Source organism: Haliotis rubra, unplaced genomic scaffold (genome assembly GCF_003918875.1).
Source record: "Haliotis rubra isolate DU_JTF1 unplaced genomic scaffold, ASM391887v1 Scf175, whole genome shotgun sequence".
In the NCBI taxonomy this organism is placed as follows: Eukaryota; Metazoa; Mollusca; class Gastropoda; order Lepetellida; family Haliotidae; genus Haliotis; species Haliotis rubra.
In genome coordinates this window covers 834,486-862,482 of record NW_025765725.1, presented here as the reverse complement: position 1 = coordinate 862,482, position 27,997 = coordinate 834,486, and the positions used below count along the sequence as shown (strand labels likewise).

Sequence of the window (27,997 nt, the reverse complement as noted above, 5' to 3'; positions counted from 1 at the left end):
GTTGTAATTTAAAACAAAAACCATATTTGCTCATAATAATCATATTTTAATAATCAAATGATCAATACATATGTACATATGATGGTGTTCAGAGTGTCAAGTCCACCAATGATATTTGGAAACTAACTCTGGCCTACCAATGATCTTCAGGAAGTCAAATGGGTCGCGGCCTATCGATAAAGACATCTTACCCTGGTATACAAATGATACTCATATCTCTGATCCATCGATGATCTTCAGCAAGTCAGCTCCGGCTTATAAATGACTCTGGCCTACCAATGATCTTCAGAGAGTCCACTGGCTAAGCCTACCAATAAAGTTCCGAAACCTTACTATGGCCTACCAATGATCTTCAGAGAGTCCATTGGCCCGGCCTACCACTAAAGTTCAGAAAACTTACTCTGGCCAACCAATGATCTTCAGAGAGTCCATTGGCTCGGCCTACCAATAAAGTTCAGAAACCTTACTATGGCCTACCAATGATCTTCAGAGATGAAGAGAGACTCACTGGCTCGACGACGAATTGATTAAACAAACGAAAGGTCAGCTTTGTCCAGCTTTATAGGAACTTGATAATGTTTCACCGTGTAATATGTAATATGAGTTAGATATCTATCAATTTTCTATGGTCATTGTCGCCACTTCTTGAGTCCGCCAGAGGTTCGACGTTTCCCGTTGGTGACAGAGAATGCAAATATACTCCAACACCACCCCGAACCACCAACAATACTCGCCAAGTCCGATGGTCCATAATATCCGAGTCAATCTGCTGTAATAATGTCATTGTCACTGAACACATACACACGAGGCAGTTATCGGCCTGTCCCATCAGAGGCTGGCCTGTTGGGGGAACCTGTCTATCCTGAAGGGGTTAAGGCCGTACGAGGGCGTCTCCCCACACGCCAGCTGACCCAGAACCTTGCCCACCACAGGGGACAACTTGAACCCGTGACCTGCGGAGAAAGGATATACACATATATCATATAGTCCATGAGCCCAAAGGAAGGATATACACGTAGATTACTGATAACCCATGGCCTTTGCAGAGAGGATATACACGTTTATCATGTAATCTCTGACGTCCGCAGAAAGGATATACACGTTTATCATGTAACCTTTGCCCTCCGCAGAGAGAATATACACGTACATGTATATATATCCCATGACCTCGACGGAGAAAAAACGATATACACGTCACACTGTAATGACGTCACTGCCTTGGTAACCGACGTCACGATGCATGTCAGTATCATCGCCTACAGCCTCCTACAGTAAACTACTCTGTAGCACCCCGTTTCTTGGTTTGCAGGATATAACATCTCTGGTGGAAACATTGCGTTTATGTTTTCGACGGATATAATGTCTCAGTTCGACTAACAATTAAACAGCGACACGGCAACGTTCGCAATGTTTACATTCCACCTCCGCAAGAGGATATATATATAGCCCATGACCTCCGCATGAGAGGATATACACGTGTTTGTTATATAAAAAAAGCCCATGACCTCAGACCTGTGACCTAATTGAGAGGTCATCGGTTACAATCAAATCGTTATAATCTCAGCCCAAGACGTCCGACAGAGGTCAACGATATCGACACACGTGTGACGTACGAGATATAGCCCATGACCTCCGCAAAGAGGATATACACGTACATATGTATATATAGCCCATGACCTCCGCAGAGAGGATATACACGTACACGTATATATAGCCCATGACCTCCGCAGAGAGGATATACACGTACACGTATATATAGCCCATGACCTCCGCATAGAGGATTTGCATGTATAACCCGTAACCTCCACTAACATATACACACATAATGTCATTAACCCGCGACCAACACAGGCTGGAGACACATTTAACTCCCAAACACACTCTAACCAGAGCCGCACGGCATAGCGCACTCACTCACTCACCAGAGAAGCCTACACCCATGACGATGTTGCGACTGCCGGGTACGTAGTCCAGGACAGGGTGTTCATCAGGGGTGTTCTGAAGTAAGCATCGACATGACACATCTTTATAATCAGTAATCTTTATAATCTTTACAATCAGTAGATACAGAAACTATATGTACGTCAGACTAAAACAATGTTGTACAATGGTCCCCTGTAAGTAGTGCTCCTAAAGTGTTCAGGTTACCGCTTCATATTAGCGATATCTGTCATGGAGTGAGTGAGTTTAGTTTTACGCCGCACTCAGCAATATTCCAGCCATGTGGCGGCGGTCTGTAAATAATCGAGTCTAGGCCAGACAATCCAGTGATCAACAGCATGAGCATCGATCTACGCAATTGGGATACGATGACGTATCAACCAAGTCAGCGATCCTGACCACCCGATCCCTGAGAAAACGTGTTCATGCATGATGGATAGGGGTGATGGATATTAATGTTAAAAGAGAAATGATTAAAATAAAAAATAATAATAGTAAAGATGATCACGTCAACAGTACTGACGGTACATATGTAGGTTACAACGCGTAAATATTACTTACAGTGTATATATCGGTTGCAACATGTCAATATTGATTACGTTTTATAGTAGGTCAACACGTTTACATACATGTCAAACATTACTTACGATGTATATGTAGGTTACAACACGTACACAACATGTATTTACGATGTATATGTAGGTTAAACAACATGTAATGTATTACAACATGTAAACATTACTTACGATGTGTATGTAACTTACGACTCTTACGTGTAAAGGTTACATTACTTACGGTGTGTATGTAACTTACGCACGTAAACATTACTTACGGTGTATATGCACGTTTCGACAATTGGATGGTGACGGTTCGAGGGCTGGAAAGTGCTCTCGGACATATTCCTTCATCAGATCGATCGCCCATTTGTCGTCTGCTTGGTCACGGAACTCGGCGTCTATTTCTGGACCATAGTGAAGACAGACCTACAGGCACAATGATAACATGCTGCAGACAAGATCCTTCCTCCGTTTGATCCTCAATCATATTGTAAAACATAGCCTCAACCCATTCTCTGCAAGGTTTTGAACATGCTTGGAATTATCTGAAGTTACAATAACCTTCCAATCAAATTACGCGCATGAGAGAGAGAGAAATTTTGTGCTAAGTAAGATATGGAGACAGTTGGTGATAATGGCGTCAGTTATGACGTCATCGTGACGAAAGGGTTCTGAGCATTCGCAGCACTAAAATGGTGATCTAATTCACTCGGTGGTCGAGGATGGACAACTCTGTCAATGATTTGTCATAGTGATGTCGTAATAGACCCGAAACAGCACGTCTTATGAATATAGTTCTAAGAAGTAAAATATTCCATTATTTGATTATGTAAAGTCCTATAATATGTTCTACTGAGGAATTCACTTTCTCAGTAAAGGGGGGAAGTTCAAGTACTTCTTCATATTGAGTTCCATCAAGCGTGCCACATTGGAGCGAGGCACCTAATCGCCAACACACAAAGTCCGTGATCTTGACCACTCAGCCACGTGAGTGAGTTAGGATTTACAGTCATATCGTGACTAAAACAAGTTATTAAGTCATGATAAATACAGTTGCATTATAAAAACCGGTCAATGAAAGACAGAAAACACAACTAGAATGACAAAAAGACAGGAAATAAAACTATCAGTTTTCTCTAAAATTGGATTTATATCAGGACAATACAATATAAAAACGGGCTATATTTCGCCAACAACGGAAGGTAGATCACCATACTAGGGAGCATGGGGACTTACAGTACTTTTGCCACCTGCATGGACGCTGGCTAGATTTACAGACCATTCAGTCAAAATATGGCAGCATTTAAAACAAGTATACTACGTTTAAAAAATTCTGGAAAGCTTAAATTTACTTTGAATGTTATGGGACTTACCCCCCCCCCCACTCAACCAATACGGATTTCACATGTATGACAATTGGTTGTCAAGATCACTACCAATTCACTAATGATTCACATGACAAGGACATTTATACAACGTTTCGGAATATATTCTTTAGTCAATTGATGAAGGAATACGAATATACTCCAAAATGTTGTGTTCCTCGTTATAGAGAAGTTGGTGTCTATGCTGCCTAAATGTTAGGGTAGATAGGGACAGATAAATGCTTACCCTTGCAAACTTATCAATAAAACATTGATGGGATTTAGATTAAACCATTATCGTGTACGTCAAAAAATGATTACCTCGAAGGCTCTCAGGTTAAGATACTGGTGAAAAACAGTGAACACTTGGTCTCGTGTTTATGACCGTTGTGGTGGCCGTATGTTGTTTCTCCACAGTACACAGACTACCATTTGGATGCCACAATAAGATGGGGATCTTACCTTCACTTGACCCGGGTACTCAAAACAAGGAATACCATAGATACCCCAGGTAAAACCTCTAGCACTGAAGGGTTGTAAGGCAGAAGGGCCGTGGCCCCCTGGTTGTCGCTCTCGCCAATAACAAACACTGATTCGCACAATCTGCAATACAATCTTATCTGTTTTTAACGCAGTATTCCACCTATATGTAAATAATCGAGTCTGGACCAGACAATCCAGTGACTGATACCATAAGCTTCGAACTACGCAATTGGGATACGATGACATGTGTCAACCAGGGCCCCGTTCCTCAAAGCGACCGTAGCGCTACGACAGTCGTACGTCTGTTAAAGTCTGGGAGTTACGATCATCGTAACTCCCATACGACAACACAGACTTACGACTGGCGTTGCGTTAAGGCTGCTTTGTACAACAGCCCCCTTGTCAGCGAGCCTGACCACCGATTCCGTTAGTCGCCTCTTACGACAAGCATGGGTTGCTGAAGATCAATTCTAACCCGGATCTTCACGGGTCCAATAGAACCTTAAGACGAAGTGCAGAGCGCGACAGATATTGTGAGTGAATGAGTGGGTTTGCAAATTAGTTTGAGTGAGATAGTGAATGAATGAATTCAGAGAAGAATGCATTAGTAAACGATGTTGTGAGTGGCTAGATAGAAAACATTCAGCGAGCATGCATGGCAAGTGAAGTGTACTAAGCACAAACAGTTCCTTGTAAACTGGAGGTTATATCTGAAATAGGTCTTTGTTCAGAATATGATCAGCTCCTCCACTCTTGTGTTCTTTTTGACGGGCGGTGGGAGTAGCCTATTTATTAATTAAAGGATATTTATGTAGCGCATATATCCACGCAACTGGTGCATGCTCAAGGCGCTGGAGTTTTCGCTTGATCAACGGATGTCTTGTTTCTGGCATTCTTTTATTTTTTAACCAACTCAACTCCTTGGGGAGTATTCAACTCATGCAGCCTGTTAGGCGCAGCGAGTTATCACACAGCCTCATCCTCACAAGGTGCCCACCCAGCTGGGTGAAGTAGGACACATGGTCACAGTATTTTGTCCAATGTACGTGTGTCCACCATCTGGTCACCTACCATCGAGATGAGCGGGTTCTTATAAATGCACAGGGTTGTGTACTGCACACTAGGGGTTGTGACAACACTGAAAGAGCCTGTAAGTAATGTTAGCTCCAAGGTTTTTACACCCGGTCACAAGTGGGGATCGATCCAGGCACCTTTCGCTTACTAGCGCGACGCCTTAGACAGCTCGCCCACCTTGCCCCCTTGGCCCCTTTCCTAGTGGTTAAGGCGTGCTCTCGTCGCCCCGAGCACCCGGGTTCGATTCCCAACATGGGTGCATTATGTGAAGTCCATTTCTGGTGTCCCCCGTCGTAATGTTGCTGAAATATTGCTAAAATCGGCGCAAAACTAAACGTAAACTTTAATCACGCATACTAACTGTAAGTCATAGATCACCCACTCAGAATATGATGAGCTATTCTATGACTAAGGGTTCGTATGCGTGATTAAAGATAACTATCGCTTTTATTAAAAGCGTGGAATTCGAAGGCAGACTTGCGAATTGCGTAGGGAGCACGTAGGTGTGTGTGTGTGTTGCTGTCATACTCTTATTCAACAGATCTCGATGTTATTCGCACGTGTACCTGAGACATGTTGAAAATACCTATATTTAGCAATAATGTTACGTGTTAACACCGTGTCCATCGCGACGTGGTAAGAACGATGATGTGTGCGAAATCATCACAGCCGTGTCGTGGACGTCAGAAGGTGTGATGTTGTTGCTGACACTGGATCAGAATAGATGGAACTGAGCTCATTCAGATCATCAGTACATGATCATTTGTCGTTAGCGACATATACTTACTAGCGATATATACTCTCCCAAGAAAGAAACGTATTGGAGATGTTGATACATGAAATTTCAAATATTTTTAAAAAATTAGTGTTTGATTGTATCATTTCGCCATTGTAATGCTGGTTTGTGTACATGGAACGAATGTATTTTCGAAAGTGACAAAACTTGCATAATAATGTAATGGAGACAAAGTGGTTCGTAATATGCACTTGCATTTCAAAGGAATCGTGAGCAGGGACATTTCCTATATAAGGCCGTTTTGCTTTTCGACGATCATTGGGACATTGGTATTTTTAGCTAAATGCAAGAATATCGGTATGCTGAAACTCACTGCTGAAAAATCGAAACATTGCCATTGGGCTTCTGAAGGCTGGGACCGCCTCCGTGGTGTCGCCTCAATGAGCGTCCGCAGTGGAGATCGGAAGGTCGCGTTCGATCCCCAACATCGCGTCAAACCAAAAGACGCAAGATATGGCCTCAAAGTGGTTCCTCGGGTTACCACGCAGCGCGGCAGGTACATCCGGGTACTTCATTTGCGGAATAGAGCTGTCACATCAAATGCAAGCGCAACCGCAAGTTTAGTGCCTCGTTTGGGGAGAATGTTGAACCGAAGCTGGACTTCGAACCAGGATACCCTATTATGGCTTTATGCGACTACAGTGGTACAATAACTTTCGATTCTGGAATCTACAAAGCTGGCGACGTGTATGGTTCAGTGCCGTGAAGGAAGAGTACGTGTCTATCGACGTCTACATGAACGTTTCGCGCAGGTTGACCGATATGGTGGTGAGGGTGTCATGATGTTGGAAGCCACATCCCACGCTCAGAAATCTAACTTTGTGCGCTTTCATGGCAATTTAACTGCTATTCGATACAGAGACGAAATCTTAAGGATTCACATGGTCCCGATCATGGACCGCCACAGGGAGTTGTTCCAGGCCACACACCGCATATGCCACTATTCAGTATCTTCAAAATGGTAACATTACACTTCTTCCAAATCGCCCGACCTCAACCCCATCGAACATCTCTGGGATGACCTCGGTCGACGTCAACGTCAACCGGCGCCCTAGACGTTGGATCAACTATCGCAGGCATTGCAAGAAGAATCGGCCAGAATTCTTCAGGGTCGAATTCAAAGACATATTCAGTCCATGCCGAGACGGTGCTGAGCAGTTTTGGGGGCTCATGGTGGCCACAACAGATATTGAAGACAACGCCTAAATGGGAACGGACGCCTCCACTTATTCAACAATTTATGGACTATACGTGTAAACAGACATTTGATCTTTTATCCTGTAGATTTGGCTGCAACCGATTAAGAATTACACGCGTCATCTCAAGCTAACTGTATTCAAAGTTAGCAGATGAAATTCCTGAAAATACACCCATGCGTGTCTTTTGGGGGGAGAGTATAGTTCGGCCAACCAACCCATAGGATCAAGATAGAAACGTTTGCAATTTTGGGACATCATTTTGAAGCGCCAGGATCTGCTAGTCTGTGTACTGTAGGAGAAATCCGTGAAAAACAATTCCGGATTCGAAAAAGAACCTGAAAGCCCGTTTTTATAGAGCAACGGGGTATTCTGTGGCACGTTCTGCGATAAGTCCTTTTGTGCTTCATTCGTATGGGTGTTAGTCCACAATGGCCAGTACATGTACTTCACTTGTACCCAATCACTCAGTTCACTCGGGTCCACTCGGTATATTCCGCTACCAATGCAATCATTCCTGACCAACTCGTGTTATTCCGGAACAAACCAAGTGGCGGTTACAGAAAGAGGCGAGTGGTGAATGCAATGCGATATTCATGACAGAAGTCGTGTTACTGCATAATTTCGCTGTTAACATTTTGACACCAAAGGGCTGTGTCAGTCAGTGGTTGAAGCGTTCGCTCGTCACCACGAAGACCGGGTTCGATTTCCTTCTTGGGCTCACTAAAGAGGACACAATTTCGGCCTTCTTATTAGGTGAACAAACCAGCTGTAATAATGATTCCGGGCTGGGGTGCGTGATGACCTACTGAACTGAAATGAGCCGAGTGAACCGAGTGAACAAGAACATTATTATCTAGCCAGGTGTGGCAGAGTTATGGCATTTAATGTTGTGCCAGGTGTTGCCAAGTTATGTCCCTTATTGTTGTGTCAGGTGTGGCCGAGTTATGTCCCTTATTGTTGTGTCAGGTGTCACGGAGTTATGTCCCTTACTGTTGAGTCAGATGTGACCGAGTTATGTCCCTTACTGTCGAGTCAGGTGTGACCGAGTTCTGTCCCTTATTTTCTAGCCAGGTGTGACAGAGTTATGTCCCTTATTGTCGTGTCAGGTGTGACCGAGTTATGTCCCTTATTTTTGAGTCAGATATGACCGAGTTATGTCCCTTACTATTGGGTCAGGTGTTACCTTGTTATCTATCTTAGGTTAACGTTTGATATGATTTGGTTATGCCCTTCATGTTAAATGATTAGTTCAGAAATACTATAACTGGGCCCTATGGGGGCAATACCTTCACATGCCCAGGGTACTCCTCGCTTGGAAAACCGTACACGTCGTGTCCACGACAACGTCGCACGCACTGGTCGTAAAACGGGTGAAGTTTACTGGGGGGTGTGAGTGTCATAATCTCGCTCTTTCCAATACATCACTGTAATCCGCAGCGTCTGTAATTACAACATGCAAGACATTGTGGGGGCAGACCACAGTTACGTCCCTTTAGCCGTTAAAGGCACAATGTCACACCTTTTCGACAATATGTTGGCCTATATATATATATACATATATATATATATATATATATATATATATATATACTGGGGCAAATGCACTCACTTGAGCTTCCAATTGATGCAATAAACGACTTATTATCCCTTAGGGCTTGCCTGAAATCGAACATTGAAACTTCGAGGCGGACAGCTTCCAAACAGAGAACACTTGCCATATATGGAATGTAAACAATTGCTCCTGACATCGAAAACTGTCCCACGCGGCGTTGTCGGTGTTTGCCGAACTGGTTTCAATCACAAGTTGTGCGTAGAATATTCCTAAAGATCACTCCAAGGGACATAATTCTATGGGGTTCGCTTGAAATAATGTTCGGCCGGTAGAGGGCGCGAGAGTCGATTTAATGCAACGGTGCATTAATTCATTCGAACTTTTTAATTTATTATTGTAATACGTTTTTGGGGGAATAAATTATAAATGCATTATAATGTTTTTTAGAGAAGTGTGGTGTAACACTGTGCCTTTAAACACCGGGCAAGGTAGCCTTATACCCCAAAACTTGGCTCGCCGACGTGACCCGTTGTTGTTTCACTATTAAAACACACACTTTAATGTCGAATGTGCACTAACGCATGCATCTTCCCACTATTAACGTGTGTGTACACAGTTCCGTGATGTATCTGGAATATAGTTAAAAAAAACGGTTTAATGCCATACTCACGTGCAAAATATAAGTGCAACAACAGTGAACGCGATGATATACACTTTTCAACACATACCAGTAGATCTGCCCGCATTGTATCCCTAACATCTAAAAAGATCTCACATAACCCTGTGTGAAGTCAACTGGTTGCCCATCCAAGCCAAATCGAATTCAAGATCTTTGACCATTGTGTTCCGTGTCTACATGACCTAGCGCCTCAGTACCTCTATGAACTCATCTCAGTGTAAAACCGCGACAGCTGAGATCACACCAACAGTGCCTCCTAACAACACCCCCCTGTCAATCTCAAGAACTATGGTCACAGATCATTCAGCTGCTGCTCCTTCACTGTGGAACAGTGCTTCCCATAACCATCAAAACAGCAAAATCTCTTTGACTTATTCAAATCTTCATTGAAGACCCATCTTTTCAGGAAATATTACGAATGACAATTGCCAGTTTTAGATCTGGCCCATGAGCATACACTAGTGTGTGGAAACGGCGCCATACAAGTGGACATTATTATTATTATTATTATCTGGTCCAAAACAACATTGGTTAAAGCTCCACGCGCGAGTTACACAGCGTTATAAGCAAAATCATAAGTTGATGCAGTTTCATGACTCTATAGGGCGGTCTTTCGACTTCAAAACAGAAAATAGAAGACATATTAAGCTTGTGGTTATACGAGGGGCGATATATAAGTTCTCAACCTCTCATAGAAGGATTTCACACAAATACATTGATTCTCTGGATAATTCCTGGTGTTGCTGATATGGAATGCCTTCCAGGCTGAGTGAACTAGGACGGCAATCCTTCTATGTGAGGCTCAGAAATGATCTGCGAATCTCCAAGCGCACAGAACGACATACCATGGGATTTGGTAGAGATGGTACATAGAGACAAGCATTCAAGCGAAACACAGGGATTTAGTGAGTAATGTTAGTACCTACAGAACAGGGTGATACAAGCATGTATGCGGTCGAAGATGAAAAGAATAATTTTATCAGTGAAACTCTGTTAACATGGACCTCTATAATCCGGACGACCCGTTTTCCGGATATTAGATAGAGTGAGTTTAGTTTTACGCCGCAGTCTGTAAATAATCGAGTATGGACTAGACAATCCAGTGATCAACCGCATGAGCATCGATCTACACAATTTGGATACGATGACATGTGTCAACCAAGTCAGCGAGCCTGACCACCCGATCCCGATAGTCGCCTCGTACGACAAGCATGGGTTACTGAAGATCAATTCTGACCCGAAACTTCAGGGGTGCATTAGATAAAAACTTCCATCTGAACTAAGTGAAATGGGGCTATTCCTTCATAAATGATTGGTTTATCTAGTCATTGAAACGTTTGTTGTCCTTATAAACGGGGTTTGCTGAATTGGTTTGTTTTGGTTTCATAAAATATTACCTCATCTCAATGGTTAAGTGATGTATCTCACGAATAACATAGAAGGTTCTTCATATAGAAGTTAATACAGTCAATCACCGTTGTGTCGAACTAGGACGTGTCGAACTTGAACGTCAGCATTTCTTATTTAGTCCTCATTTTGCGGTTTTGGCAAACTTAGGATAACTCGGAGTATTTGCGTAGGTCCCGTCAACTTACACACAACGGTGCTTGGATGTATTAATATTTTTGCTTGTTTCCTTTCCGATAATAAATGTCCTTATATGGGCATGATGAAAGCATAGTTCTGGGGTTGGGGATCGAAAACATGTTCTCTTACCTTAAGTGGAAGCTTGACCCCAAGTGGACGAAGTATATGGGACGCCCAGGGTCCTGGACATATGATCACGCTTCTACCCCGGTAACTGGCGTTGGGCGTGTCCAGGGTAACAATGTTACCACGTCTGATGTTGGTTACCTTGGCACCGTCGATAAGGCGTCCGCCATATTTTTGGAACATCGCCTGAAGAACAAATACCAACATTTTACCTGTGCAAGTATCATTGTAGGGGAGGGCGGTGGGGTAGCCTAGTGGTTAAAGCGTTCGCTTGTCACGACGAAGACCGGGCTCGATCCCCCACATGGGTACAGTGTGTGAAGCCCCTTTCTGGTGTTTCCCGCCGTGATATTGCTTAAAACGGCGTAAAACTAAACTCACTCACTCACTTACTCACTCATTGTAGGGGATAGATTAGGTGGCTTGCAATCCTTTCGACTTAATTGGATGAGGTGTTCAGGCACTGATTAAACGTTACTAAGTTCTGAAGGCTTAGACCGATGCTTATGTTTTCAATCACTGTCTCTTTTGTCTAAACTCGATTATTTGCAGGCCATTATGGTATATGAATACATAATGCAATGTCAGACCCCTTCAGAATGTCAGAGCCCCAGTGTTTGTTGTTGAACGCCGCAATATTCCAGCTACATGGCGGTGGTGAGTAATTATAAGTAATCAACAAATAACGTATTTTACGTCATGTAAGAAGGGATGGGGTGTAGGCACATGGGGGAACCACCCGTAAGAAGACTAATGTGGATTACGGCTTTATAAAACATTCATTATTTCACCTTTCTGTCTACAACATACCATGCGTCACTATTTTTATTTTTTGTATACATATACTTTAGGCAGACATCGTTAAGTAGTTTTTCAGTAATCGGAATAGATCAATATCACTAAACTATCATGGCCGAGAAGGGTCATCGCTTTCTCGCCTTAAAATGCGGCCGCGATTAAGGGATGGCACGAGACGAGAAAGCAATAATGCGCGGCGAGAAAGTGATAACACAAGACGAGAAATTGATAACACGAGATAAGAAAGCAATACAAGAGACAAGAAAGCGATAACAGGAGACGAGAAAGCGATAGCACAAGATGAAAAAGCGATAACACGAGGCGAGAAAGCAATAACATGAGACGAGAAAGCCATAACACAAGACGAGAAAGCAATAACATGAGACGAAAAAGCCATAACTCAAGAAAAGTAAGCGATAACATGAGACGAGAAAGCGATAACATGAGACGAGAAAGCGACAAAACGAGACAAATAAGCGACAACACGAGATGAGAAAATGATAACACAAGACGAGAAAGAGTGGCCACATACGAAGGCGAGAAAGCGATAGCCCTTCTCAGCCAACAAACTAAACTAATTTTTTGTAGTTACGAGCGGACCAGTCGTCTGTCTCTTTGCAGAATTACGTCTCTTCAAGAAACCAATGTTTGTGAGTTAAAATCCTGATACGGCCTGGTTCTGGTTAGCTTCATGAGTAGCGTACCCCTGGTCGTCAGTAGCGTACCCCTGGTCGTCAGTAGCGTACCCCTGGCGGTCAGTAGCGTATACCTGGTCGTCAGTAGCGTATCCCTGGTCGTCAGTAGCGTATCCCTGGTCGTCAGTAACGTACCCCTGGTCGTCAGTAGCGTACCCTGGTCGTCAGTAGCGTACCCTGGTCGTCAGTAGCGTACCCTGGTCGTCAGTAGCGTATCCCTGGTCGTCAGTAGCGTACCCCTGGTCGTCAGTAGCGTACCCCTGGTCGTCAGTAGCGTATCCCTGGTCGTCAGTAGCGTATCCCTGGTCGTCAGTAGCGTACCCCTGGTCGTCAGTAGCGTACCCTGGTCGTCAGTCGTACAGGTCAGTAGCGTATCCCTTGTCGTCAGTAGCGTACCCTGGTCGTCAGTAGCGTACCCCTGGTCGTCAGTAGCGTACCCTAGCGTCCCCCTGGTCGTCAGACCCCTGCGTCAGTAGCGTACCCTGGTCGTCAGGTCGTCAGTAGGTCGTCAGTAGTACCCCTGGTCGTCAGTAGCGTATCCCTGGTCGTCAGTAGCGTATCCCTGGTCGTCAGTAGTGTATCCCTGGTCGTCAGTAGCGTATACCTGGTCGTCAGTAGCGTACCCTGGTCGTCCCTGGTCGTCAGTAGCGTACCCATGGTCGTCAGTAGTATATCCCTGGTCGTCAGTAGTATATCCCTGGTCGTCAGTAGCGTATACCTGGTCGTCAGTAACGTACCCCTGGTCGTCAGTAGCGTATCCCTGGTCGTCAGTAGCGTATCCCTGGTCGTCAGTAGGGTATGCCTGGTCGTCAGTAGCGTACCCCTGGTCCTAGTCGTCAGTAGCGTATCCCCTGGTCGTCAGTAGCGTATCCTGGTCGTCAGTAGTAGCGTATCCCGTGGTATACCTGGTCAGTAGCGTATCCCTGGTCGTCAGTAGGTCGTCAGTAGCCCCTGGTCGTCAGTAGCGTACCCTGGTCGTCAGTCAGTAGCGTACCCCTGGTCGTCAGTAGCGTACCCCTGGTCGTCAGTAGCGTACCCCTGGTCGTCAGTAGCGTACCCCTGGTCGTCAATAGCGTATCCCTGGTCGTCAGTAGCGTACCCCTGGTCGTCAGTAGCGTACCCCTGGTCGTCAGTAGCGTACCCCTGGTCGCCAGTAGCGTACACCTGCTGTCAGTAGCGTACCCATAGTGGACAGTAGCGTACCCCTGGTCGTCAGTAGTATATCCCTGGTCGTCAGTAGGGTACCCCTGGTCGTCAGTAGCGTACACCTGCTAGCAGTAGCGTACCCATAGTGGACAGTAGCGTACCCATAGTGGACAGTAGCGTACCCCTGGTCGTCAGTAGCGTACACCTGCTGTCAGTAGCGTACCCATAGTGGACAGTAGCGTACCGATAGTGGACAGTAGCGTACCCCTGGTCGTCAGCAGCGTACCCATAGTGAACAGTAGCGTACCCATAGTGAACAGTAGCGTACCCATAGTGGACAGTAGCGTACGCATAGTGGACAGTAGCGTACCCCTGGTCGTCAGAAGTGTACACATGCTGTCAGTAGCGTACCCATAGTGGACAGTAGCGTACCCATAGTGGACAGTAGCGTACCCATGGTGGACAGTAGCGTACCCATAGTGGACAGTAGCGTACCGATGGTTGTCAGTAGCGTACCCATGGTCGTCAGTAGCGTACCCCTGCTGGTCAGTGGCGTATCCCTGGTCGTCAATTGTATACCCCAGCTGGGGACTTTAACATATTTCTCAAACTGAACATCCGTGTAACCTTGCTGTCATACCCCTGGTTGAATTGCAAATGAATTCGCAGAAACAATATGAATGACTACGAAAAAGTCAGACTAAAATATTCCCGGAGACGTGAAATATAAGCCCAATGTTAAAAAAAGATTAAAGTTACTTAGTTACATACAGATATGAATATTATTGTTTTGAAACTCGTAGCGATGTATAATTACAGTTCCTAAAAATGTTGGACGCGCACGTACAATCTCCAAAACAAGCCCGCCAGATCGTCATAAATACAGTCAAGAGAGCCGTTATGTCAACAAACGCACGTTCGTGTATTTGAATCTCTCACCGTCAATCGTATGCTTCTTGTTAAAAACTTCACATTAGACAGCACAATTCTCTTAGCTACGTTCTTTGTACTTTCAATATGACGACATATATTTTTTCATGATTTTTCAAGCAATGACGTAATGCCATAAGCGACTTAAGTAGTCTGGATTATTGTTATCAAAGCACCGCCTTCATTACGCGCGTTCTGATTGGTGTGTCGCACATAAGAAGCATCGAGACGAGTCTTCTTGGAGGTTACGGAAAGGGACGAGTGGCGACGCATTGTAGCCATTCGTAACTACTCGTCCCTTTCCGTAACCTGAAAGTAGACTCGTCCCCCTCTCGCATTCGTAACTACTCGCCTCTTTCCGTGACCTACAAGAAGACTCGTACCCCTATCGTACGCCATTATTGCCAAGAATCGTGGCAAACCAATCAAATCGCGCGTAGTAAAACGCATTTCGAAGCATGAAAATGGCGGCATCGTTGAAGTTTGAAACTTCGCTATAAACTATGCAAAGCACAATTTAAACATAAACTTTGAGCTAAAGGATCAGAAACTTTAAACACTGAAACTTATTTACAAAGGGAATGACTGTATTGCTGTTTTCATTTATTTATTTTTCATTTCGGCTTCTTGAAGTATATTCTAATTACTGCATAGTCCTCCTGGGTTTCCTGAATTTTTATAACCAGGATATATTAACATTAAGGCGTAGGAAAGTATTTAGGCATGTTAAACATACCCTTCGAGGTAATTTCCTTGGCGTGGATGCTATGTGTGTTTTCCCAGTAAACTAGAGTTACATGCCCTTGAAAATAGTTCGGCGACTAGACTGTTTCTTTCTCTCTGCGCTTTTGCGCTCAGACAGAGCCACGTTCAATAAAATGGCAACGAGAGGGGAGTCTACTTTAAGGTTACGGAAAGGGACGAGTATTTACGAATGGCAAGGGGGCACGAGTCGCTATTCGGCTTGTCCCGGAATAACACGAGTTGGTCACAAATGTGTTCAAAGAAGCGATACACTTACTCAGTCATGTTCATTGAACGTGGTTCATGTGAAAATTGAGTGCTGTAGTCGTTGATTGTTACATACCTGGTATGCCAAAAGCGCCTTGTCTGCTCGTAAGATTCCACCCTCTGGGTCTGCCACGCAGCTGTAGTCATCCGGGTACCTCAGCATCGGGTAGCGCCGTCGGAAGTCTTGCGGGGTGAGGTACTCAAAGCGAGCGTTGTTACGTTGGAGGGAACTGACGTTGTTTTCTAGATAATCACCTTTGTGCTTCCCGATGGCTATGAATCCTGTTTGACTGAGACACAATGAGAGAATGTTTGAAGGAGAGGATCTAGCGATTAGAGACTGTGTTTTTTTACCCACGTGGTTTAACCAATCAATCAAGTTTATTTCGTAACAAGGCCTTAGGCCACGTTCAATACAAACTAAACAAGTGCAATTATAAGATAGTGGCAATTGACAGTCGCATGCATATGTATAAAGAGCGCAATGACAATGCTTCCTTATTGTAGAACAATTTGTTGCTGTTGAAAAAATGGTACATGATAATGTGTTTAGAAAGTGTTGCTGATCTATGTAATTTGGTAATGCTTAAAAATACTTACAGCCCAAGTCATAATAAATTTTACATTAAAAAAGGAAATGAAATTAATTTTCTACAAGATTATCATTACAAATATTACATAGTCTTTGGTGCCTCGGAACTCCATCAAATCTACCGGTATTTTTATATTTTGGAAGTGCACCGATTCGTAACATTGTTATTCTACGACTCGCATCTTTAGATTTCAATCAAGTTAAATATGGTTCAATGCAAAATACACTTTTAATACTGGAATAAACATCAAGCGATGAACATTTGTGAATTTCTGATAATATGAATTGCTTTTGACAATCACCAACTCTTACATGAAAATCTTTCAAAAACTGTTCCTCGTTGCCAACTCCTTGAGCTTCTCACACAAAAGCAAAACCATAATTGAACAAAGTATTTCGGACAAAATATACCCACGTTTTCCTACCAACTTTGTCTAAATTGTGCAACATAATATAGCACTGCTTTGGATTTCTCTCTTTTGGAAAGTGTACAAGTTTGAACGTAAATATATAGTTTCTACCACATTCCGCCAAAACAGCCGCGTTAGAGCATGTATAACTTACACCCAACACATAGTTACAAAACCTAATGTGAAACTGTTCACGTGGTCAACGTATGGGTAGTTGCATATTAATTTCGAGTGTCGTATCGCGTTGACCTGTGCCGTAACGACGTGTGACCTGACATTCGAACGATTTCATCAGATAAGCGATGACCTCTCAATTAGGTCACGTTGTGACGGAACTACTTTCTCATTCATAACAAACACGTGAATTCATTCCTTCTACAACTTTTACTACGTCAATTAAGCTAGACGTTTTAACGTTGTAACAGTACAGGGCAAAAGTGTACTTTATTACACTATACATGGTGGAACAGCGAACGTTATTATATTCTTAATGGTGAAATACTGTTAATATTGGTGAAAATAGAAATGGTATTTTCACTGAGTAGAATAACATGTTATTTCACTGAGTAGAATATCACTTTTGCCTGGAACTACTTTCTGCTCAAGGACTAAACTGTAGTTGGGTTGCGTAATAAAATGCAGACTTACTCGATGTCTCGATCATTTCTAAACAATGATCAAAATATGATAAATAGAATAGTTTGTTAATGTTGTCAAATAATATGCATATTTCATCGAGTGGTCTGGCAAAGTTGATATGTTCATGCGTGAGTGAGTATGGTTTTACGCCGCATTTAGCAATATTCCAGCAATATCATGGCTGGGACACCAGAAATGGGCTTCACACATTATACTCATGTTTGGAATCGTACCCGGGCCTTGGGCGTGACAAGCGAACGCTTTAACCACTGGGCTATCCCACCGCCCCACTAATACAGTGGAGCTGAGTACACGGATACTGGGCTAGACCTCGAGGTCCCCTGACGTGACCACAGTCGAGCTTCTACGGGATATTCTCGGGTGGAACGTGATCGTCAATGATCGAGCGCCAACCGACGTGCCACAGCATAGAGAAGCTATTCAGGTGGAAGAGCGAGCGATTGTCAGGGCAATTATGCCATCGAGATGATATATATGTATCGTCCACAAGGTCGACACATCAGATATCAATCTTCAGGCTTAAATTATCTTTACAACCATTTATCGTCAGCAGTTCATCTGTCCCTATTATATATGTCGTGATCACAATCACTATGAGACTGAGACCTACATATGTGCTTCGTTGTGGGGCAGAACAAAAGTCTTAGAAACTCTCAAGAGTCAGAACCCACCCGTTCGCTTTTGTCACCCGAACATCTCCCACCCGGCCTCTCTCCTCACCTTAACAAGTCCCACCCTGCTTCTCACTTCACCGCAACACATAACACCTGGCCTCTCCCCTCACCTCAACAAGTCCCACCCTCCTTCTCAACTTACCTAATAACCTCCCACCCGGCCTCTCTCTTCACCTGAACATCCCGCATCCGGCCTCTCTTCTCACCTAATAACCTCCCACCCGGCCTCTCTCTTCACCTGAACATCCCGCATCCGGCCTCTCTTCTCACCTAATAACCTCCCACCCGGCCTCTCTCTTCACCTGAACATCCCGCATCCGGCCTCTCTTCTCACCTAATAACCTCCCACCCGGCTCTCTCTCACCTGAACATCCTGCATCCGGCCTCTCTTTCTTACCTAATAACCTCCCACCCGGCCTCTCTCTTCACCTGAACATCCCGCATCCGGCCTCTCTTCTCACCTCATAGCCTCCCACCCGGCCTCTCTCCTCACCTGAACACCTCCCACCCGGCTTTTCGCCTCACCTGAACACATAACACCCTGCTTCTCACCTCAGCTCAACATATAAAACCTGGCCTCTCTCCTCACCTCAACAAGTAGCAGACGGCCTCTCACCTCACCTAATAACCTCCCACCCGGCCTCTCTCTTCACCTGAACATCCCGCATCCGGCCTCTCTTCTCACCTCATAGCCTCCCACCCGGTTTCTCTCCTCACCTGAACACCTCCCACCCGTCTCATCTCCTCACCTGAACACCTCCCACCCGGCCTCTCTCTTGACCTGAACACCTCCCACCCGGGCTCTCTCTCCTCACCTGAACACCTCCCCCCCCTTCCTCACTCCTCACCTCAGTACCTCCCAACCCATCTTATCTCCCTCACCTGAACACCTCCCCACCCGGCCTCTCTCCCCACCTGAACACCTCCAACCCGGCTTCTCTCCTCACCTGAACACCTCCCACCCAGCTTCTCTCCTCACCTGACCTGAACACCCGGCTTCTCTCCCACCTGAACACCTCCCAACCCGGCTTCTCCTCACCTGAACACCTCCCCACCCGGCCTCTCTCCCCTCACCTGAACACCTCCCACCCAGTTTCTCTCCTCACCTGACCTGAACACCCGGCTTCTCTCCTCACCTGGACACCTCCCCAAATCCGGCTTCTCTCCTCACCTGACCTGAACACCCGGCTTCTCTCCCCACCTGAACACCTCCAACCCGGCTTCTCTCCTCACCTGAACACCTCCCACCCGTCTCATCTCCTCACCTGAACACCTCCCAACTTGCTTCTCTCCTCATCTGAACACCTCCCACCCGGCATCTCTCCTCACCTGAACACCTCCAACCCGGCTTCTCTCCTCACCTGAACACCTCCCACCCAGCTTCTCTCCTCACCTGAACACCTCCCACCCGGCCTCTCTCCTCACCTGAACACCTCCCACCCAGCTTCTCTCCTCACCTGAACACCTCCCACCCGGCTTCTCTCCTCACCTGAACACCTCCCACACGGCCTCTCTCCTCACCTGAACACCTCCCACACGGCCTCTCTCCTCACCTGAACACCTCCCACACGGCCTCTCTCCTCACCTGGAACACCTCCCACACGGCCTCTCTCCTCACCTGAACACCTCCCACACGGCCTCTCCCTCACCTGAACACCTCCCACCTGGCCTCTCTCCTCACCTGAACACCTCCCACACGGCCTCTCCTCACCTGAACACCTCCTCACCACACGGCCTCTCTCTCACCTGAACACCTCCCACCCGGCTCTCATCTCCTCACCTGGAACACCTCCCCACCCAGCTTCTCTCTCCTCACCTGAACACCTCCCACACGGCTCTCTCCTCACCTGAACACCTCCCAACCCGGCTTCTCTCCCTCACCTGAACACCTCCCACCCAGCTTTCTCTCTCACCTGAACACCTCCCACCCGGCCTCTCTCCTCACCTGAACACCTCCCACCCAGCTTCTCTCTCCTCACCTGAACACCTCCCACCCAGCTTCTCTCCTCACCTGAACACCTCCCACACGGCCTCTCTCCTCACCTGAACACCTCCCACCCGGCTCTCTCTCCTCACCTGAACACCTCCCACACGGCCTCTCCCTCACCTGAACACCTCCCACACGGCCTCTCTCCTCACCTGAACACCTCCCACACGGCCTCTCCTCACCTGAACACCTCCCACACGGCCTCTCTCCTCACCTGAACACCTCCCACACGGCCTCTCTCCTCACCTGAACACCTCCCACACGGCCTCTCTCCTCACCTGAACACCTCCCACCCAGCTTCTCTCCTCACCTGAACACCTCCCACCCAGCTTCTCTCCTCACCTGAACACCTCCCACACGGCCTCTCTCCTCACCTGAACACCCTCCCACCCAGCTTCCTCCTCACCTGAACACCTCCCACCCAGCTTCTCTCTCCCTCACCTGAACACCTCCCACCCGGCCTCTCTCCTCACCTGAACACCTCCCACCCAGCTTCTCTCCTCACCTGAACACCTCCCACCCAGCTTCTCTCCTCACCTGAACACCTCCCACACGGCCTCTCTCCTCACCTGAACACCTCCCACACGGCCTCTCTCCTCACCTGAACACCTCCCACACGGCCTCTCTCCTCACCTGAACACCTCCCACACGGCCTCTCTCCTCACCTGAACACCTCCCACACGGCCTCTCTCCTCACCTGAACACCTCCCACACGGCCTCTCTCCTCACCTGAACACCTCCCACCCAGCTTCCTTCTCGAGCTGCCGCCAGATGTCGGTGGCTTCATGCATCATCTCTGTGTAGAAGTCCTGGGGGTAGGCCTTGCGGGTGATGCGGGACTGACCGTGGGAGCTGCCCCGGCTGTGTGGAAGGGGGAACTGAAATACGGGCTTTCGTTTGTAGAGTCTTTACACTTTCAGTCAAAGATGCAATTATACATTCCAACGACGGATATGTTAATCTCATACTGGATTCACAACATGGTATATGTATATAGTCTATACTATGTAACTTTAATAGGCTTCACCACTTAGTATCACATATTCCTTGTTTCTGACTTTCTATGCAACATCATACCGACTCCACGTATATATTTCAAAAAAGCTAACTTTGAAACAATATAATTTATTTAATAAGACGTCCATTCTTCATATAATTCTATTATGATTGCAGACCAGTGACGATCCGGGTGAGACGAAGTCTTTAGCAACCCATGCTTGTCATAAGTGGCGACTAACGGGATCGGGTGGTCAGGCTCGCTGACTTGGTTGACACACGTCATCGTATCCCAATTGCGTAGACCGATGCTCATGCTGTTGACTACTGCATATTTTGGTCGAGACTCGATTATTTACAGAGATGTCCGCCGAGAGAATATTGCTGGGTATGGTGTTAAACAGCAAACAAATATTATAAAGGATGAAGCATGTTCTATTAACACAAGAGCAATATTCATTGTCCCACTACAAGTTATATACGTCCGCATGTGGGGGCGTTCCAAATTAGAACCTGTTTAACCATTGTGTGAACAACACAATCGCGACTGGGCAAAACAATCCAGTGATTGACGTTATAAGCATAGTAATCGGTCTACGCAATTATTCTAAGGTGATATGCATAAACCACTCAGCGAACGTGACCTCCGTGAGTCGCCTCTTACGACAAGCATAGGTTGCTGAAGACCAATTCTAACCCGGATCTTCACGGGTTGTACTGGAAAGACCACGTCAAAAAATGCCAATGTCTTCGTAATACATTTCAAGATAAAGGTACAATGTACAAAGTAAAGTTGACTACGAAAATAATACACACGTTTCATCATTTTCTAGCATTAGTATCTTTGCGAAATACTGCCCTTTCGTTTGGTGTATAAACTTTTTAAAAACTCACATACTTGTAGGGATTTTCACATCACATTGTGAATGCGATTATGATATTTTATGTATGTTAGGGGCGACCACTTAGTATTCGTGGAAAATATTTTTATTTCACAGAACACCGAATTTGCCGAAAATGTTCTTGTGTGGGACAGCTAACTGGTGTTTTCAACCCCGTGGGAAAATATCTTGTTAACAGTTGTTTTAAAAAAAATGATCATGGTCGGTCCCTTCAGATATGCATGTGCTTAAGTGCAGAGCTGATAGCGTATTAAAAACGGATGACCTACATAGATTTACGTACGACATAGGAACGCGTTTATAGGTTTGATATGTCAAGACAGTATAGATAATGAAATATAAACAAACAAGTTGCTCAAGAACATTGGGTGCGTTTAAGAGATTGTTTGGTTGTGGGTTTGGACCAATGCATGATCACAGTTGAGATCATGTAATATTCGAGTGTTGAGGTGATGGAGGTGGTTTCGAATTGCTAATTATTAGAGAGAGGGTAATTTTGGGCAAAAACATATACATATGTAACATATGTAAACATATGTAAATGTGTGTGAGTGAGTTTGGTTTTACACCGCTTTTAGCAATATTCCAGCAATATCACGGCGGTGTACACTAGAAATGTGTTGAATTGAACCCGGGGTTTCAGCGTGACTAGCGAACGCTATAACCACAGTGCTGCCTCACCGCCCTTTCGTTGAACGAAGAAGCCGAGAATCTGTAAAATGACAAATATGCTAGTTTTGTCATGTGACATATACTTCTGATTATATGAAATAATTCCAATAAACAAATATTCATATATCATGTATAGACCGCCTCCGTGGTGTAGTGGTTAGAGCATCTGCCCGGAGAGCGGAAGGTCGCGGGTTCGATCCCCGACCGCGTCATACCAAAAAGACGTTAAAATATGGTACTTGTTGGTCCCTGCCTGGCGCTCGGCATTAATGGGTGCAACAAGGACTGGTCGACTCGGAATCAGTATAATGTGTCTTAGTGGGGTATTCGTGCTTAACTGCGGCATGGTATCTCAGTGGGCTAGCACCATAAAACCAGCTTGAGTCTGGGCTAGTACAAGCAGCCGCACATACACATACACACGCATGCACGTCGTCATATGAGCGAAATATTCTCAAGCACGACGTTAAACCCACTTTCACCTCACCTCACTATATCATGTATATTGCGACCGATGAGTAAACGAAACTGTTTATGCTTGACAAGCCCCGAAAGAATTGAATCATTGTGTTGTTCATCAGGATGTTCTATAATGAAATGTGTTTTTGCGTGGAGTAAGGGAATTGAACGGGAATCCTGTCAAAACAGATCCAACAACACAGTTTGTTTACTGTTATAGTTCTAATAATAATAATTATAATAATAATTACTTCGTATGCAGACTGTGCACAATCGATGTGGCAAGCCATTGTAAAGGTTCCACTTGCGTGATTTGTTCTGTGATAGTTTTAGATTTATTCATAGTTCTTTACCGCACCTTATCTGATGATAACAGCATGTTGTTGAATTTATGTCTCGCTGAAATATCAAATATATCTGTCTCTTGCATGAATATATTTATGCTGAAAACAATTTGTCCCGTGAATACAATTAGAATTTGTCAAGATTATATCGTGAAACCATTAATTAATGAGACACATACATTTTGTTTTATGTTTCATTTTCACAAAATGTCAAGGGTATGTGTGAGTGAGCGAATGAGTTTAGGGAATAAAACCGTGAGATGAACGAACGCTTTAACCGCTAGGCTACTCCACCTCCCAATGTAAGTACGAGAAGCAGTCAAAAGTGGTAAACATGTGCATGGGTATGTTTACTAAGGAATCAATTCCGCTGATACATTAAACGAGATGCTGCTGTACACAAAGAACTTACTAAAGCACCCCTGACATGTCTCACGATTGAATGGGCCCAAATCTTAACCCGTTGGAGCATGTCTGGGACATGATTGGTCATCATGTGCAACAAAGGGATCCTCCTGTACAGAACCTGGCCCAGTTGGAAGCTGCTCTACACGAGGAATGGCATAGACTGCCCCTTCAGAGGATCAGGAGGCTGACAGGGGGTATGAGGAGGAGTGTGCTGGCTGTCATATACAGTCACAGTGTTGACTGTGAATTGTGTAACACACCCAAAATGACATTTTGAATGTTCACATTCACCAATAAGTTCAACATTTAACATTCCAGGGCCATACTTGTACAGACATGGTTTTGAATGAAAATCAGTGGTGTTTTTTTTAAAATGAGCAATTATCATCATAAAATCAACATCGATTCCAACCATTTTGTCGTTTTTTATGAGTCAAGTGATCATACGGGTCAGAAAGTTTCATGTACGTGTTGAAAACCTATCATTGCAAAAAACAGGAGGTGCTTAATTACATTCTTTGTTATACTTCTAAAGTATTCTAAATAAAACACCGTCACTATGACCGACAAAAATAAAAACTGAACTTCATTGTTATCACAGCTGGCAACTGACGCATGTGACGGGTCAGATCCACAGTTGTGGCCAGTTTAATCCAGCTCCTGGCGGAAGCGGTTGGTACACTATCACCCAACACAAGATCTCGATCGCTGATACCGTTATCACGAGACCAGGGGAACACTACCGTCTGTTTACATTACACTGCTTGGTGTGAGTGAGTGAGTATGGTTTTACGCCGTTTCAACCACATTCCAGATTGAGTATGGTTTTACGCCGTTTATGACAATATTCCAGCAATATCACGACGGGGGACACCTGAAAAGGGCTTCGCAATATGTACCCGTATGGTGCATTGAAGCCAGGTGTTCGGCGTGGCGAGCGAACGCTTTAACCACTAGGCTACCCCACCCTTTACATTGCTAGGTGCGTGAGTGAGTACGCCGGTTTAACGAAACTTTCGGGAGTTTCATCATCATTATTTTAACAGGTTGACAACGTGTCAGCTTGATTAAGTAGGTCTTAGACGTCCTGAACCCACACCCTCGGGTATGGTCTGACAAGCATAGAAATATGTTCAGAGCGAAGCAGGATTCGAACCATGATCAAGTTTCTGGCACGCCTAAGTGCTTTAGGCTGTACGCCACTTGTAACAATATTCCAGCATCATCACGGCTGGGAACACCAGAAACGAGCTTTACAACTTGTGTTCTTGTAGGGAATCGAACCTGGGTCTTTGGGTGACGAGCTAACGCTTTAACCACTAGGCTACCCAACACCCCGGCACGCCTAAGAGACACATTTGTGTATAACGAACTCTTCAGATGACGAGGTGGACAAAAGGGTGAACACGATCACGTGAAGGTGCGCATGAACACGAATACTCATAAGTCATCACATGTCAAAGGCTGACTTTGTTGACACATGTCATCGGTTCCCAATTGCGCAGATCGGTGCTCATGCTGTTGATCACTGGATTGTCTGGTCCAGACACGATTATTTACAGACCGCCGCCATATAGCTGGAATATTGCTGAGTGTTGCGTAAAACAACATTCACTCACTCACATGTTACAGGCGTAGGATCATGTGGGTTTTTTTTTGGTTTTTTTTTTATTTCTTTGTTTTTCTGTTTTTGTCTAATCACTAAATTTCTGACAACCATTACACTGAGCTGTGCAAAGATATGGATCATTCAATGTCATCGTTGGAAAACTTATATCATTAACTTGCAAAATCACCATTACGCCAATACAATCCGAAACCTAACGGATTGTATTAGATTATGTCGCCTTTATGTAACGAATAAAGTAGTGACTTGGGTTTTATTCAGCAATATTCCAGAAATATCATGGCAGGGAACACCAGACATGGGCTTCACACATTGTACCTCCCGTCCCCTCTATGTTTAAAAAGAGAATTTGAGTACATTGTACCCCTTCCTATATCAGTTCAAAGTCCCGGGTTATCTATGTTTAAAAGAGAGAATTTGAGTAGTCAGATAAACTTTCTGTTTATTTATTCAGGTGAGGCCACGTCCATCGTTCTCAAGAAACATTTGAATATTCATCAAAACGTTCAAAGCATGCGACGGTGATGTCAAAGCGGACTTGTGCTCTGATCTGCAGATACATGATAGGTTGAACGGAACTTTCTTTCAGGTAATATTTTAGAACTTTGTGAGCTGACAACAGATGGCGCTTAGTTATCTAGCGTTAAAAATTGTATTTCTTATATTGATAAGGTAGCCTGTGTTTCGTGTGTCATGAGAAGACCTGTCTGTGCTGGGCATGTGTGTGCAGGTGAGTTCTGGTGTGACGTGAAATGGGTTTATTGTCGTACGGCGAGAACTAAACTCGTGTGTGTCAGTGATCGTACTAGCGCAGACAACAGATGGCTGTTTATTAATTAGCGTTACGTTGTAACCACTAGGCGGATAAGTATGTGTGGAGGTATGGTAATGATATCCCATACCAAATGGGTCAGCACCAACACCACATTGTCTCGTGTGTGGGTTCATACAACCCATACTAACCATGTTTGATGACGTCGCATCTAACCATCTCCGTGGTCGTGCGTGGAGGAATGGAGCGTCTGCCCCAGAGAGCGGAACACCGCAGGTCGCGATCATACCAAAAGACGTTAAAATATGGTACTTGTTGGTCCCTGCCTGGCGCTCGGCATTAATGGGTACAACAAGGACTGGTCGGCTCGGTGTCAGTATAATGTGTCTGAGTGGGGCATTCATGCTTAACTGCGGCATGGTATCTCAGTGAGCTAGCACTATAAAACCAGCTTAAGACTAGGCTAGTACAAACAGCCCAACATGCATATGAGCGAAACATTCTTAAGTGCGACGTTAAACCCCATTTCATCTCACATCGCATCTGGTCAATACGGGGACTAGACACTAAATGAAAGCGACTTTGCCGTTAAGTTTTGTAGGAATTTCGATAAACGCTACGTAAATCGTCTCTAATACACTTGCTAATTTATTTGTAAACGATTACAAAGTCATATGGAATTTACCTGTTCTAACAACAGCGTCTTCTTCCCCCTCTTGGCCAGGTAATAGGCTGATGCCGACCCCTCCACGCCGGCTCCCACAACCACAACATCGTACACTACATCAGACATCGTGGACGGTGACTTAACCTTGTCTTCGTGTTGAAACTATCCTCACACCTGAACAACTAAAGCCGAATATGCGTGATCCTTGCTCCGGACGAAACTTTTAATAACCCCAAAAGTAGGTCAAATCAAGGAGCAGACGACAAATGTCTATGCACGAGCGGAGGCTGTAACATGTATACACAACAACCATACTCCGGTTTGGAGCGGCGAGCGCCGATTCTGTTGACATCAACCAGATAATCTGGCATCAACTCACAGCCCGGCCAGATAATGAAAATGACACCCAGATACGATCACGAGCACACACATTGAAATTACATATTTTACTTATTTGAACAGATGTCGTTGTCCTGTATCAGGCTAATTACACGGGTATTACACTGACGTAAACATTTACTTGTGGTTTTAATCCGATTCGCATGAGCAGTCTTTGCGGTGCATAAAGATTCGCGTGTAACGGCCTTTCGATTGTGGCCTTGTGTGCGACATTTTTCGAGGTGATTAATAGCTAACACTTTCGTATTATTACTAGAAATAGCAGGATTATTAATTCGTTACTCAATGATCACTACAATGTGTTAGAATAGCTAGTGATGTAAAAGGTAGCACGAATTAATACTGCACCCAAAAGTAGATTTAAACTTAGTGTCTGAATATATATAATTTTGATAGTAACACATATTCCCAAATACACAAATGTAATTGAAAAGGAACCCCAGTGAGATGGGAGATTAGAACCTGAGGTATTCTAGACTTGCTTCATTTG

General features: G+C 44.9%; 1 protein-coding gene across 1 annotated transcript; it reads right to left on the bottom strand.

Moving 5' to 3' along the window:
- Nucleotides 1–25: 25 nt before the first annotated feature.
- Nucleotides 26–27,525, bottom strand: LOC124272994 (peroxisomal sarcosine oxidase-like). Its single transcript, XM_046708229.1, is given in 9 exon segments — nucleotides 26–953; nucleotides 1,923–1,998; nucleotides 2,774–2,797; nucleotides 2,799–2,924; nucleotides 4,325–4,465; nucleotides 11,362–11,544; nucleotides 16,015–16,228; nucleotides 20,991–21,139; nucleotides 27,127–27,525. Coding segments are annotated over 9 exon segments (1,146 nt in total). The 5' UTR covers nucleotides 27,235–27,525; the 3' UTR covers nucleotides 26–828.
- Between the last annotated feature and the right edge of the window lie 472 nt (nucleotides 27,526–27,997).